General features: G+C 36.4%; 1 protein-coding gene and 1 long non-coding RNA gene across 5 annotated transcripts in view; one reads left to right on the forward strand and one right to left on the reverse strand.

Annotated features, from left to right (window-relative positions):
* Positions 1-13,537, reverse strand: part of LOC113678045 (replication factor C subunit 1-like) — a 249,540-nt gene that overhangs the window by 74,601 nt on the left and 161,402 nt on the right. For 2 of the 4 annotated variants that reach the window (XM_089184563.1, XM_089184566.1), the window contains 2 exons: positions 9,089-9,260; positions 7,038-7,287 (listed from right to left, as the gene is read on the reverse strand). In XM_089184563.1, the coding sequence (XP_089040689.1) occupies positions 7,038-7,287; positions 9,089-9,260 (422 nt within the window). The remainder of the gene's footprint in view (positions 1-7,037; positions 7,288-9,088; positions 9,261-13,537) is intronic. The other 2 variants (XM_089184552.1, XM_089184556.1) reach the window with 1 other exon arrangement.
* On the forward strand, positions 8,337-9,244 carry LOC149051591 (uncharacterized). The gene is made up of 2 exons (XR_016181000.1): positions 8,337-8,522; positions 8,645-9,244. It is a non-coding gene; the product is annotated as an uncharacterized LOC149051591 (long non-coding RNA).

A 13,537-nucleotide genomic window follows, 5' to 3' on the forward strand; every position in this document is an offset into this window, starting at 1 on the left:
AATCTGAAAGTTTCCTCCGTCACGCTATTGTAATTGCGTGACAGCTCCAGTTAAGTTCTGCGGGTTGTGTCATGTTTGTTTGTTTGTTTTCGTAGTCTCATCTGTTGAAACGTCGTTCAAGGCTGTCCCTTATCAAAATGCGTGAATTGCAATAAACAACCTTGTTGTACCCGGTAGGCATGGATCAAAAAGAATGCAATAAAAGACCAATTCCTCTGCTATTTATACGTTAAGGGAGGACCCGCGAGCGAGCAGGAAAGCTGTGCTCTGATCGGCTACCCAAGAGTGCAAAATGTGTGTTCTTTAGATTCCCACTTTGATTCCCCACAGAAGGAAAAAAAGAAATGCTTGTAGCCTGTTGAATACCTCGTATAATTTCATAACTAAACAATATATTTTTGTCCTATGAATAAAAGCTTTTCCAGCATTTTTGGCTAAAACACAGGTCACAGATTCGTCCTAAATGAAAACAAAACAAAACAAAAATCACAACGAAACTCGCAGATTTATTTGGTCCTTCGATAATGCATGAATATATATATGTTATTTGCCGGCTGGGAGGTCCGTATGGTGAAAAACTGTGACCGAGGTCTTGAAAATACCGCCCGAGGCCGTAGGCCGAGGGCAGCATTTTCAAGACCGAGGTCACAGTTTTTCACCATACGGACCGACCCTTAGCCGGTAAATAACATATTTATTGTTTTTAAACTTGACGAAATTCTTTCCGAAAGAACCCGAATGATTTAGGGCTGAAAATACGATAAGATCTTCCATAAACTGAACAATTTTTGAGCGAGTAAATGGTAGTTAAAATAGAGGTGATGCAAATTAAAGAGAGATGCTTCAGCGAAACATTTTCATTTCCGTAACGATAAAGGTGATTAAAAGGCTTCCAAACAAACTTTGAAACATTATTTTTACAAGTATCTGTCACGATCTGACACCTGTCAATTAGAGAGAGGGCGTAAGAAAAAAAAAGCATAAGAGCATTTGAAAAACAACGGAACTAGTTTGGCAAGGTCTGTCACGACAATGTTTTCTTCAAAATCAGTCAATGATCTAACGGAAAGTGTTATTCACCCTCATCAACGATTCATTCATGTACGAAGATTTACCTCTGTTCATTAAGTAAACGGCGAGGAAAGTAATTGTGAGTAAATTCAATCTTTTTATTTTGAAGTTGTGAGAGTTTGCTCGTTTGTTTGCTGCAATGGCGTGTGTAAATCTGGTCTTTCCTTCACAAAAACTAAATTCGAACGGCACACTCCAACGAGACACAAGGGAATTTAATGCGGCCTTTTCTCAAAAAATTCCTTCAGTTTCTGTTGTGTAATTTACGGTACAAATGTCCAAATTGAACGGAATTGGAAAGACTCACCGGGAGCGTATATTTGTTGTAGAACTTAAATTAAAACTTTGCTCGCTCTTTCTCTACCAACAATTTTCTCGAGAAAATTCAGATGTTAAATTAATGAAAGTTCCATCGTTCAGTTTAACTGTAACCAAATACCTCACGTTTTTACTTTCTGGGTACTTTTTGTGAACGATTAAAATTAATTGCAGACAGTTTTTAGGCCGCTTGTCAACCATCGTAATGACACTATTGTTTATACAAATTCATTCTGAAACCAATATTTTTCTGTCAACCAAAGTGATTTGAGAGAGAGAAAAGAGAGGATTCATAAGTTATTTATCGGCTTGAGGTAGTGACCGACTTGTTTGCTTTAAAATACTGCCCAGCCGGAAAACGAGGTATATTTATGAAAAATGACAATGAAAGTTGGGATGTACTCGGCGACTCACGAAAGCGTTACCGTGGCCCGTGGGCAGAGATAGGAAAATACTGACCGGGTAAAGAACCAATCAGATTGCAGGATTCGTTACCGTGCCCTCTAGAAAAACAATAAATTTTGTTATCGTGTGATACATCCTTTGATCCGTTGCTGACGAAGCCTTCGTCTCGGTCCCGGCTTAAAATATAGTGAGGGAAATTGGCCGATGTACAGCCTTCTTAAGCTCACACTTGTTCAGTAATACTCACGCATACATGAGATATTAGATAACCGCGCGTGGATACGAATTTTACCATCTAGTGTTCATGACATCTTTTACTCCTTCAAATAGATAATTCAATTCAAGCGGATAAATTCGTATCGATAGGCCAACATGTATCATCCATTTTATTCAAAAGATATTGATTGAAAATTTGGATCAAACATGATTTTTTAAATAGGAGCATCGATTAAAGAGATCCGTTACACCGAAACTCAGCTCGCCGAAAAATCCATTCAATTTCGGACATTGTAATACAACAGTTTCTCATTAGAAGAACTATTTTCTTTAAAAAAGAATTGAATTCAGCTTCAGGTAAAAAAATACAATTGAAAAAAAAAACAGCCCACATGGAAGGTAAAACTGTCATGTTGATAAATCCGGTTGTAATGACGATATTGATACCTTTATATGTGAAGATATAAATGGTACATTTACAGCGTGCGGTGGAGATGTCACGTTTTGGAAACTGAACCATATTACCGTTATTATTACTATATATCGCGAATGTTACCATATCAAAAGAAACGTAAGGATTGTGTAATTTTTTTTCAACCTCGAGCCTTGTTACAAACTTACAAAGAGATATTTGCTGATTTTGATATTGACGAGAGCTCTAATTATTTACGTCACTTTATCTAACTTTGTCACATGCTCGTCACGCGCTTCTGCCGCATAATCATCACGCACAGTTAAACCTTTAACTCCCGTGATCTAATTGTTAATTCTCCCCTCTAGCTGCTACATGTTTCATTTCAAAGTAGATACAAAAATTTGGTGTTAGTTCAAAGATAACGAATTCTACCTGATAAAACTTTGAGTATTCTCATTGCCTGTTTGCTGGATAATGTATTGATATTACAAGAATAAGTTACAAGTTATATCACTTCCAGGAGTTTAAGGCTTTAGGAAATTGCATCGCGTGCAGACTATTAAACCAGTCAAATGTGAGAAACCCATGAAATATCTTCACATCTGATAACAATAAACCGGGAAATTCGACTGAAATTAACCTTGATTGTTGTCAGCCGCAAGAAAAATAAGATTGTGATCTTTCATCATAAATAACATGAGCTCTACAGCACTAATCAGTGGCAGAATGAAAATTGATTTGTACCTGTTAAACTGTTATCCTCTTAATCCTTCTATTCTCCAGACGATGTCATTTGTTAATTCTACATGCCTGAAAATATCAAAAATAATATTTTGCTTTACAACAATTCGATGAAAAAATGAAGGTAACATATTCACGAGTTTGAAAGATGTAACCTCATCTAATGCCCAGTATTGTGCTTGTATTTTTGTCTGTTTGTTTGTTTTTTTATTTTTTTATGATTATTAGTTGTTTACATGTTTCTCCATGGCGATTAAATATTTCTGTGATTTAAATTCAGCTCTTTCTCTTTCAGTGCAAAACACTCGCATCCGCAAAACCCCTTTTCTTCTCTGAGCAGGACATGTTACACCCTGCCATAACTGAATCGATAAGGATGAATTCACACCGTGAGTTATATTGTACCGATACAATTTCTCTTCAAGTGATCAACTCAATATATCCCTCGTTCAATATGATACAAATTTGTTTTTGGTCATCTTCCCATTAGCGTTACAGTTCTCTCAAATTTTCATTTTCCGCTCTCACCATGACAACTTCAAAAAGTTTCTAAAAATAATAACGGTAAGCTTTTTTCTTGTAAATAACTCCCGCCAATTACGCCCTAAATATTTTTGCAGTCAAAAGCGTAGGTGTCCGGTGTAATCACTAGAGGCAGATACAAAGCTAAAGAAACCACATCAATAATATGTATTCTTTATGTAAATTTTTTCCAATTTTCTTGTCTTTCGATTATAATATGCTACATACTTCTTCATTATCTTTCCTCACCTGAAGATTACTTGCAATAAATTTAACTCCAATAAAGTTCTTTTGCAAGAAAAATACTTGACTTCTCGTTGTATCTAGAGAAAAGCATAGTTAAATCGTTTCGCGTCTTGGAAAGAATTAAAGCGAATACCATAAGTACTCTTCTTAAAAAAAATATCCGAGGAAGATATTCAAAATTTTTTTAAATCTGTGTACTCCATGCATCTTTGTGTGCAGAAACCCTCTGTGTATCTTATAAGAATTTTATGAATAAATTGTTACTGAACCAGTTGTCTTTAAGTTGGAAGAGAAATCTGAGGCCGTAGCTCTCTGTCTCTTTGAGCTTTAGAACTGTCAGCCGAGTTTGGATGCAGTAAGCGAGGCCATAAATAAATGTATAACAGTTCGTACAGACAAGTGACGCACATGACATGATACTGGAATCAGAAATGCCGCAGCTTCGTAAATCCCTGGGAAGATAAATAAGCTACCTCAAGGTCTGGTATGTTTATCTACATGTCAACATTGATATTTAATCTGTCGTTTAACCTGATCTGACGGATAGGGTTTTTCTTTTCGGTCGTCAGTTAAAAATGATTTTTTCCTTTGTCACGCAAGAGCTTGAAATTTCCTTTCTATCATTATGTATTCGAAGACATGAAACTTTCGACATTGATGATCTAAGCAGTATGCAGGATGATCCTTTATGTATCCATTGCATGTCATGGATCATTAACGAGAAATCTATAGCTATGTGTGAGAACTTCAGATCGTAAAATCCGATGGTCTAAGATTCGCTCCTGCGTTCGTGACGAGTAAATAAGATCGACATTTTTTTCATTCTTTTGTCTCATGTTTCAAATTATTTCTATTTTTATCTTTAGTCAATACCCGTTTATCTCATTCACTGCATTCGGTCGCTATTAACTTATTCTGTCCTCACCTTAACTCCTGAGAAAATGTGATTTGCCCCAGAAGTGTGTAACAAAACGGTGCACTTGGTAACACGAGCAGTATTGAAGAAGCTGAATATGAGCTCATCGAGCTCGAAACAGAAAATCGTGTCATTGCTTATTTCGTGATCCATGATTCTATTTTGTAGCGATGCTGTTTCACTATTTATACGCCAAGTTTGGACAGGGCCTCATATTACATTTTTGAACTATTCTTTTTCATTAATCCGGGGTATAGCACAATGATACAAACATGCTATTTTTTTGTAGTATACTTATTTTTTGCTGATGTGATAGTCGTTAAACCATCGCCTGCTTAGGGTGATCGAAGGGCGCTGGACTGCCATACGAGAGGTCTTGACAGGACAGGGAAAAATGAGACACACACATACTGAACGCATAGTGAAGGAAATTTTCTTATTAAAGATGCAGGCGATTTGTCGGCCTGGAAACTTGACAAATTTTTTAGGAAAAGTTGACCAATAGAGCTTTAATTCGACGGGTGAGTGAAAAGAAATGACCTAAGGCGAAATTTAGCAAAAAGTTATTGTATAGCGAATACGACCAAAAATACAAGGAAAAATGACATCTGAAATCTAATAAATTAACTACAGAGGAAAATCAGTTTAGTAAGACTGGAGAATTCATGAAGTATCTTTAATAATATCAAAGTCATTCCAAATCTTACAGAAATTTGACAACCTGTCAGAAGGCCATCCATGGTTTTATTGCTCAGTGACTGAGAAATGTGTTCTCCTAAGGTCTTTTTGCTTCGTGTGTCACTGGCATTCATTTCAATGTACGTAAAACCCAGCTCTTCACAAACCAGGGTACATGTAGCTGTTGTTGTTTTTCCAACTCATGGGGAACTGGACAGAAGAGCTGCCATAAAGGACGACCCATCTTGGTCTTTGTTGTAAAAAAAAGCTGTGCAAAATAAAAAGGTTTAAAACTGTGATTCCACTACTAACATACTAACTACATGTATAAGTGACTGTCGAGTAAAATTAATTCATAAAAGTTCATAAGTTACAGCTGTTTAAAAAATTGTATCTCTGAATGTTGGAATTAAGAAACAATCTGGATTCAATGTGAAAGGTATTTAGCCAACAGCTAGACGACATTTGCATAACAACTCAATTTAAGGTCTTATGTAAAATATCTTTTGATTAAGGTTAGGTTCATTTACTGAACCCTTTTACTTCAAACAGCTCACTAGTACTTCTTACTGTCTGCCATAAAATTCTTATGATTTGGATAATTTGGTATTGGATCAACTAATTATCCCCAGATTGATATTTTTCTATATTCTCATTACTTGTCTGATTGATATTGTATTGATATTGTAAGGAGAAATCCTGTCTTGGTCAGTCATGTGAGATAAAGGGTTAGAGGTAAAGTCAGCACAAGAGCCACAGGTCTAACCTTGCCTATGCTTACTTCATTTAAGTAGCATCAGGTGACTAGGAGAATTGCTACTCCCCCCCCCCCCCTAGAAAGGTTCCCCTATCTGGTTACAACCCAAACTTTTTCATCTGCTTTCTCCAACAGTTTGCCTGAACTGTTTGCATACTTGCCTGAAGAGAAGTTACATGTACATGTATTTGATGGAAAAGCATCTTGACAATCAATGTGTACTCACATTTAGAGACAGGTGGAAGTACCGTAAAATGATCCAACAGATGAACCTAAAGGTGGAATTTAGAGTGGTGGTAAAACTGACGTGTGGTGACTGGACAGAGGAGAACAAGGAGAATAAGTGACAGATAGAAAGACAGTCATTGGAAGAATGAACATACACAAAAGAGCAGACAGACAGACAGACAGACGAACTGAGTGACACCATAAATTAAGTAGATGGAAGAAGGGAAATGAGGATGAACAAATTATGTTATCAGTTGCACACTAGCCTATGGCTCCTATGACATTTTACTAGTACATGTATATCACACACATACACATGTATTTATGTCATCAGTAACTTTTAATACAAAGTCATGTACAGTACCTGGATGCACACAAGAGAAATTATATTCACTAAGTGTAATCATCAATACATGTAGGATGCTTACTGGTGAGGAAATTTAAGGCATACAGCTGAAGTGTGAATTAAATTTGCAGTGAGGTCATGCTCTCGTGCAATTGTTGGAAAGGTTTGAAACACCCACCTTTCAGTGCAGGTGATGATGATAGTGTTTGTGTTGTTGGAGATGACACAGATTTTTCATTCAGTTGTGATGAATCACCTTCAAACTGATCTCTTCCCTGGCTGAGGGACTCCACTGATTCAGTTTTCTCCTTCTTTTTTGTCCTTTTCTCCACACTTGGTGGTTCATAGCTGGTCTCATTGCCTGGTTTTGTTCTGACAAGCTCAAACAGACAGTCTTCATCCATTGGTGATGTTCCACATAGCTTAGCCTAACAGATAAGCACCAAAGTAAAAAAACAAAAAAAGAAACAAAAAAACAATAACAAAAACAACAATAACAAAAACAACAACAACAACAACAACAGCAAAGAAACCATAGGTTTCTTGCCAGGTAATGTTTAGCTATTCAAGGAAGGAAATACGACCTTCATCCAGTTGAAAAGGTCTCTTAACAAAGAAACAATAATGAACTCCACAGCAAGAAATATAAGTTTATGCTCATGAAAAAAAAAAACTCTCTTAGAAGCCAACAACAGAAAGAAAATGATAAATGTGACCCTCCACGGGAAAACGGACACTAACGCTTTTCTGTCAAACGGTCTCGAAAAACGGTTGTAAACGGATAGTAAACGGCTAACTCGAGCGTTTAAACGGATGCCATAACCGCTTAAACGGATGGCAAAAAATTTAAACGGTTGACCAAAGTCCAAAAACGGATAGCTTAGGCCTTCAAACGGTTGACCAAAAATAAAAACGGATAGCACGAAACGTTAAACGGTTGACCAAAGTTCAAAAACGGATGACTCACACTGTCAAACGGTTGACCAAAAATAAAAACGGTCAGCCCGAAACGTTAAACAGTTGACCAAAGTCCAAAAACGGATAGCTTAAACCGAGAAACGGTTGACTAAAATCGACAAACGATGAGCCGGCGAGATCTTCTGCGGAAAAACTTTCAGAGTGACAACGGATGATTATCCTTTAAAGCGAAAATATTGAGCATGATAATTTGAAAAGTAATAACTAGCATATACTTGCGCATTTTATTTCTGGGTTAATTACTGCCGCTTTCGTGTGACATTCATGAAATAAGCGCAATTTACTGAGAATAGTTTCGCTGCCGAATATCCTGAGCGACTACCGCGAGAGACTCATAATCTTCTCCTTTGTTTATTCTTATTTGAAAATGAACTTCATTTTTTCCTGTTCGGAAGTTTCGCGAAACAAATTTGCATATGCAATGCCGCCACCTTGTCTGAAGCCGAGACGTTTCAAGGTCAAATAACGCAATGAAGTTCAATTGCAAATAAAAGGTCGAATCGGTGTCACGCACCAAGCGGGGCCGTTAAAATGATTGACAATAAAACCAAGAAAGATGAATCAAGATGATATAAACAGAAAGAGAGTACCCGATTTAGCAGTCCATCGACTGGGAGTCTGCGAAATATACCAACCCAGCTCACTGCGGCTGAAACACACGCCGATAGATGCCAGACAACATAAGGTCAGTTCAACTTTATTTACATTACAAGGAACGAGCGAGCTTATGTACATGTTTGCTAAGGCGACACTTCGAGTTAATTTTACTTTTGATGGATTTCCACACTTTTTCTTTCTCCGTGGCAGATTCAATTGGAAAACGGCTAAATACTAGCACCTTCAACGCCTGAAGTTTCGTAACGTCTAGTTGCTGTTTATTGTGGGTGCCGTCAGTGTTGCTGTTACTCAGCTCTTCCGAGGTATAGAAGAAAGGCAAAAGTTTCAGAGCGCACCGGTGCCTCTCTTTTTCCTTTTCCAAGACGTCTCGCACCCCTTTCGATTTGCTGGGCGTCACCAACGATTAATTTCTACCATGGTAAATTTTTCAGTTCTTGTTAGTTTACTCTACAGACTTACAAATTGTCAATGAATTGTGTTAATTTATGCAAATTTGTGGCAAGTTTCCCAGGTGTATTTGCAGTAAGCTGCACCCAGATTTGTTATAAAAATTTAGTGCAAAAGGTGCAGCTGATATGTTTATGTTCACAGTTCTTCTTTTTTTCCTCTTTTGAGCTGTACATTACAATGTACCTTGGAGAGTTTACTCTCCCCAGAATCCTGTCCCATGATGACATAACTTGTTTTCTTGCTCACTGATTGGGTAACTTTTCCACCATATCTTTGAATCAAATCAGCTGCCTCCTCTCTCTCAATACTTTCCACGGTTCCCATAACAAACGTCAGTCCATCAGTTTTCCGCTTCCTAAAAATTATATTATCAAGTGCATGCATAATTCAAGATGAGCAGACAGATAATTAGTTCTTCCCTTGAAGGCCTCTTAATACTCTCCAAACTGAAAAGTTATAAATGGCAAAAAAAGTAAAAAACTCTGTAGATACACCATAAACATTTCAGATCAATGTCAGCATCTGCACACCCACCCCTCCCCTAACCCAACAACTGTCAACTGCTTACAATTAAGGGTTAATGTTGGATTAGGGGAGGGGTAGGTAGGCAGTTTCTCAGATACTGACATTGAACCAACATTTGAACAACAACTGAGAGTAAAAGGATAAAATACATTTTTTGTTTAACCCTTTAACTCCCATGAGTGACCAAGACAGAACTTCTCCTTACAATATCAATACAATATCATGCAGACAAGTGATAATAATCAAGCAGGGGATTATTAGTTGATCCAATACCAAATTCTCCAAACTAACATTACAAGAATTGTATGACAGACAGTAAGGAGAATTACTATTGACATCTCAGAAGTAAAAGGGTTAATCAAAGCACGCATTTCACAATTTTTTCGTGTAAACTGTATCTGCAGATTTTTTCCAAATAAGCCTTAATTCTAATAATCTTCATTTTCCTTTGTCTTGCATCTCTCATTAAAATTTGAAAGGATGGAAAACAAACCATAAAGAGCTTTGAGAGATAATAATAATTTAACTACCAGAAGAAATTAACATGTAACTTCTCCTGAGAATATCCATAGATTATCCAGCCAATAAGTAATGAGAATACTAAAACTCATCAGGCACATGTAGTTGTGTTATTAAATATCTAAGAGGCCAAAGGACTTTTCCCTTTAAGGGGGCCCATGGTGTAGTTTTTGCCAAAACTATTCCTCAATTGGTCACTACCCATTAATTTTGTGACATGGTATGTGTTCACTGTAGTTCATCCTGATATAACTATAACAGATTGGCAGAGGGTCTACAAGGAATGCTTGACTAAGCCTAAAAATTAACACATGATGCATGAATTTTATAGAAAGGCAAGGTATGGTGAGGTTTAAAGTTTTCCCTGTTCAATGCATGATGCATGAAGTACTGTTTACAATACACAGGATGCCTGATTTTTTCTTTTAAAAAAAAAATTGTGGACAAAACAAGAGTAGTTAGTTATTCACCTGTTTTCTCTTTTGGCAAATGTTTTCCTGGATTCCCTTTCAACTGGAGTAGAACCAAAGAAATCAAGTGCAGAAGTTGCTTTTTTCTCTTTAGGTTTGACTGGACTGAAGCAAGAATAACAATCCTTGTGTTAAACATTTTAGTTCTTTTTTGTTTTCAACCCTCAACACCTAAAACTCAGTATGCATATTCTCCATACTGTTCTCTGTACATTTCCTAAGGTGATGACAAGGAAAATTTGTTTAACAAACAAGAGCTTAGTTGGTGATCATTTCCTTTACTCTCATGACCTTGATGTTTGATTCAGGGATGATATTGTAAGGAGAAATTAGATGCTGGTCACTGTTAGGGGTCAAAGGGTTAAATGTATCAGCATAAGAGCAGTGTCCTATGACAGATCTAATATTCTCAATGCCTGATGGAAGAGAGGAAAAAACAAACAAACAGACAAACAGGCAAACAAAATTTAGCTAGATATGTTTAGGAGAAGCCAGATGCTTCTCCACAGCAATATCTTATGTTCTATATGAACACCATGGTTTGGTACTGAAATGTCAAATATAATGAAAGAGAATGATGGATGATACCTCTTTTTAACATGCTGGACCTCTTTAGAAGCTACATGTACATTTTCTGTCTGTTTGGCAGACTTTTTTAAGTTGCTGGGCACAAATTCTTCCTCATCTGTAGAAACCACATCACAATGTTACTCAAGGGCTATGATATTCAAACCTATTCAAGGCAGAGTGGTCTAATGGGAAGTGTGCTGAACCCAGGATGAAGTGGATGGATTTGTTTTCTTTGACAAGCAAATGCATGAGTAAGGTTAAAGATCAGGTGATGTAAAATCTGACCTCATTTTACCTCAAGCTCACCTCCAATATTTTCCCTATCCAGCCCTCCCACTCCATCAATAATGAGAGTCCCCTGAGCCCTGTGTTGTAGAACTCAGTTGCATAAAAATAGTAGGCCTTTTCATGCATCATGATAAATATTCATAATTCTTCCATGTTCACATGAAATTCAAGATGATCACATTTTGAATATAAATAAAACCAAAAAAAAAAGAGAGAATTAAACCAAATTCACAAATTAAAATTTTCACTCTTTCTTACCCATTAAAAAAGCTGTTAATCCTACAAGTTTGGCTCTTCGAAATAACCCAAAATTAGTCAATTAAATAAAATGGTTTGCCAATCACATTTAATTCATTTAATTCTTCATTCACAGGTTATGTTTAAATAAAGAAAAAATTGTTCACAAGGACATGGAAAGATCTTATCATCTTTAATCACAACTCACAAAACAAAAACAAAAAAATAACCAAAAAAAAAATTGAAATCATGATTCCCATGAAAATAAAATCTCCCAATCACCCTTCACGTAAAAAGTATAGGGCACCCTCAATAAGTGCACATCGTTTCCTTACCTGAGTCCAAGCTGATTGCTCTTCTACTTTTCTTAGCTTTTGAACTCTCCTCCTTCTTTACTGATGTGGCTTTTCTGAAACAGAGATGAGTGAAAGAGAACCAGGTTCTGAATACAACCTGACATCAGTATGCATATTCTCCATACTGTTCTCTATGCATTTTCTAAGGTGCTGACAAGGAGAATTTGTTTAATAATCAAGAGCTTCGAAAGTTGGTGGTCATTTCCTTGACTCTTGATTTAGGGCTGATATTAGGACCAAAGAGTTTCACTGAAACTGTATAAAATGGAACCAAATTCAAGAAACAAATCACATAGCTTATTTTTGGAGGAAAAGGATCTCCATCAGAATCTAACAGAGATGTAAGATTACTTCAGATATAAGGTCAGGTTATAATTCTGATGTTTTACAATATAATTATGTGAATCTTTTAACACAATGTTTTGATAATGATGCAAATTGCATTGGGAATTGACAAGGACACTGCATAGCATAACTACCAACTGGTGTAACAGTTTGTGTAGAGCCTCAAAATCTGTTCATGTTCACCACAAAACATTACCTGAGTCAATAATGTTTTTTCCTTTCTTCTTCCTCTTCTGATTTTCTTTAGATTTTTTTTTTTTCTAGGCAGTGTCATCATCTTCACTGCTTGATAAACCCTGCCCAGAAAATTAACAATTACATATTTTCATTCACACAAATGTTAGATCAATGTGGTTCAGTGACAACAAAGAACAAACAGAATTGGATAAGATCAAGGGGGGTGTGTTGTTCCTCAGAGCACAACTTTCTAACAAGACATTTTCTTTCAGCTCAGAAAATCAAGAGAAGACACCAGGTGTAGAAACTAATCCCCCTCTGCACAGCTATCCATATAATTTTAACTTTCACATGGATCATGCAAATGAAAAAGGTGTAAGCTCCAGTTAAAAGGTAATTGCAAGTATGTTCTTATGCCAGCTGTATTCCAAAATCGTCAGGTTAATTGCTCTTTCATCAAGTGACTCATGTTTGCTATGTTATTAGTATTGTCTATGTTATACATAATATTATTTCTTGTTATTTGTATTTCCTGTTACTTCCAATCTTGTAATTAGTCGTTCCGTTCTTGATGTATTATGTTTGTAATACTTTACTTTGAAACCTCTGGCAATGGCATGTAAATAGAAGAGTTCAGTCAAATTGTCAGGAAATTAAACTCCTCTAAAACTTATTGCTGGTGTGTTGGTTATACCAGGCTTGTGGAAAAAATAGTCTGGGTAAGGTGAAGTCTCAAGGTTTCTTTATCAATTACCTTTCAAGTTAATCAACAATTTCATTTTCCCTTCAGTCTGGATAAATGAAAATTAACCAGTACTTGTCAAAATCGTGAAATAAGCATTAGTATTACATACTGCAACTGCTCTGCAGACTTAGTAAGCTGCAGTTTGAATAAATTAGTAGGGAATGCTAATATCCAAGATATTTTGAACTTGAGTGAAATTTAGGTGGCAGTGTATCACAACACACTGTTTAACCCTTAAACTCTCAGACATAATTAACATGTAACTTCTCCCTAGAATATCCATACAATATCCAACAAAAGAGTAATGAAAAAGTTGTGATCTTGATCTAACAAAAAATTCCTATGACAAATGTGACCATGAAAGGCAAAACAGACACTAACAGTTATCTGTTCAAATGGG

The sequence above is a fragment of the Pocillopora damicornis genome, chromosome 1 (genome assembly GCF_964200805.1).
Source record: "Pocillopora damicornis chromosome 1, jaPocDami1.2, whole genome shotgun sequence".
Taxonomy (NCBI): domain Eukaryota; kingdom Metazoa; phylum Cnidaria; class Anthozoa; order Scleractinia; family Pocilloporidae; genus Pocillopora; species Pocillopora damicornis.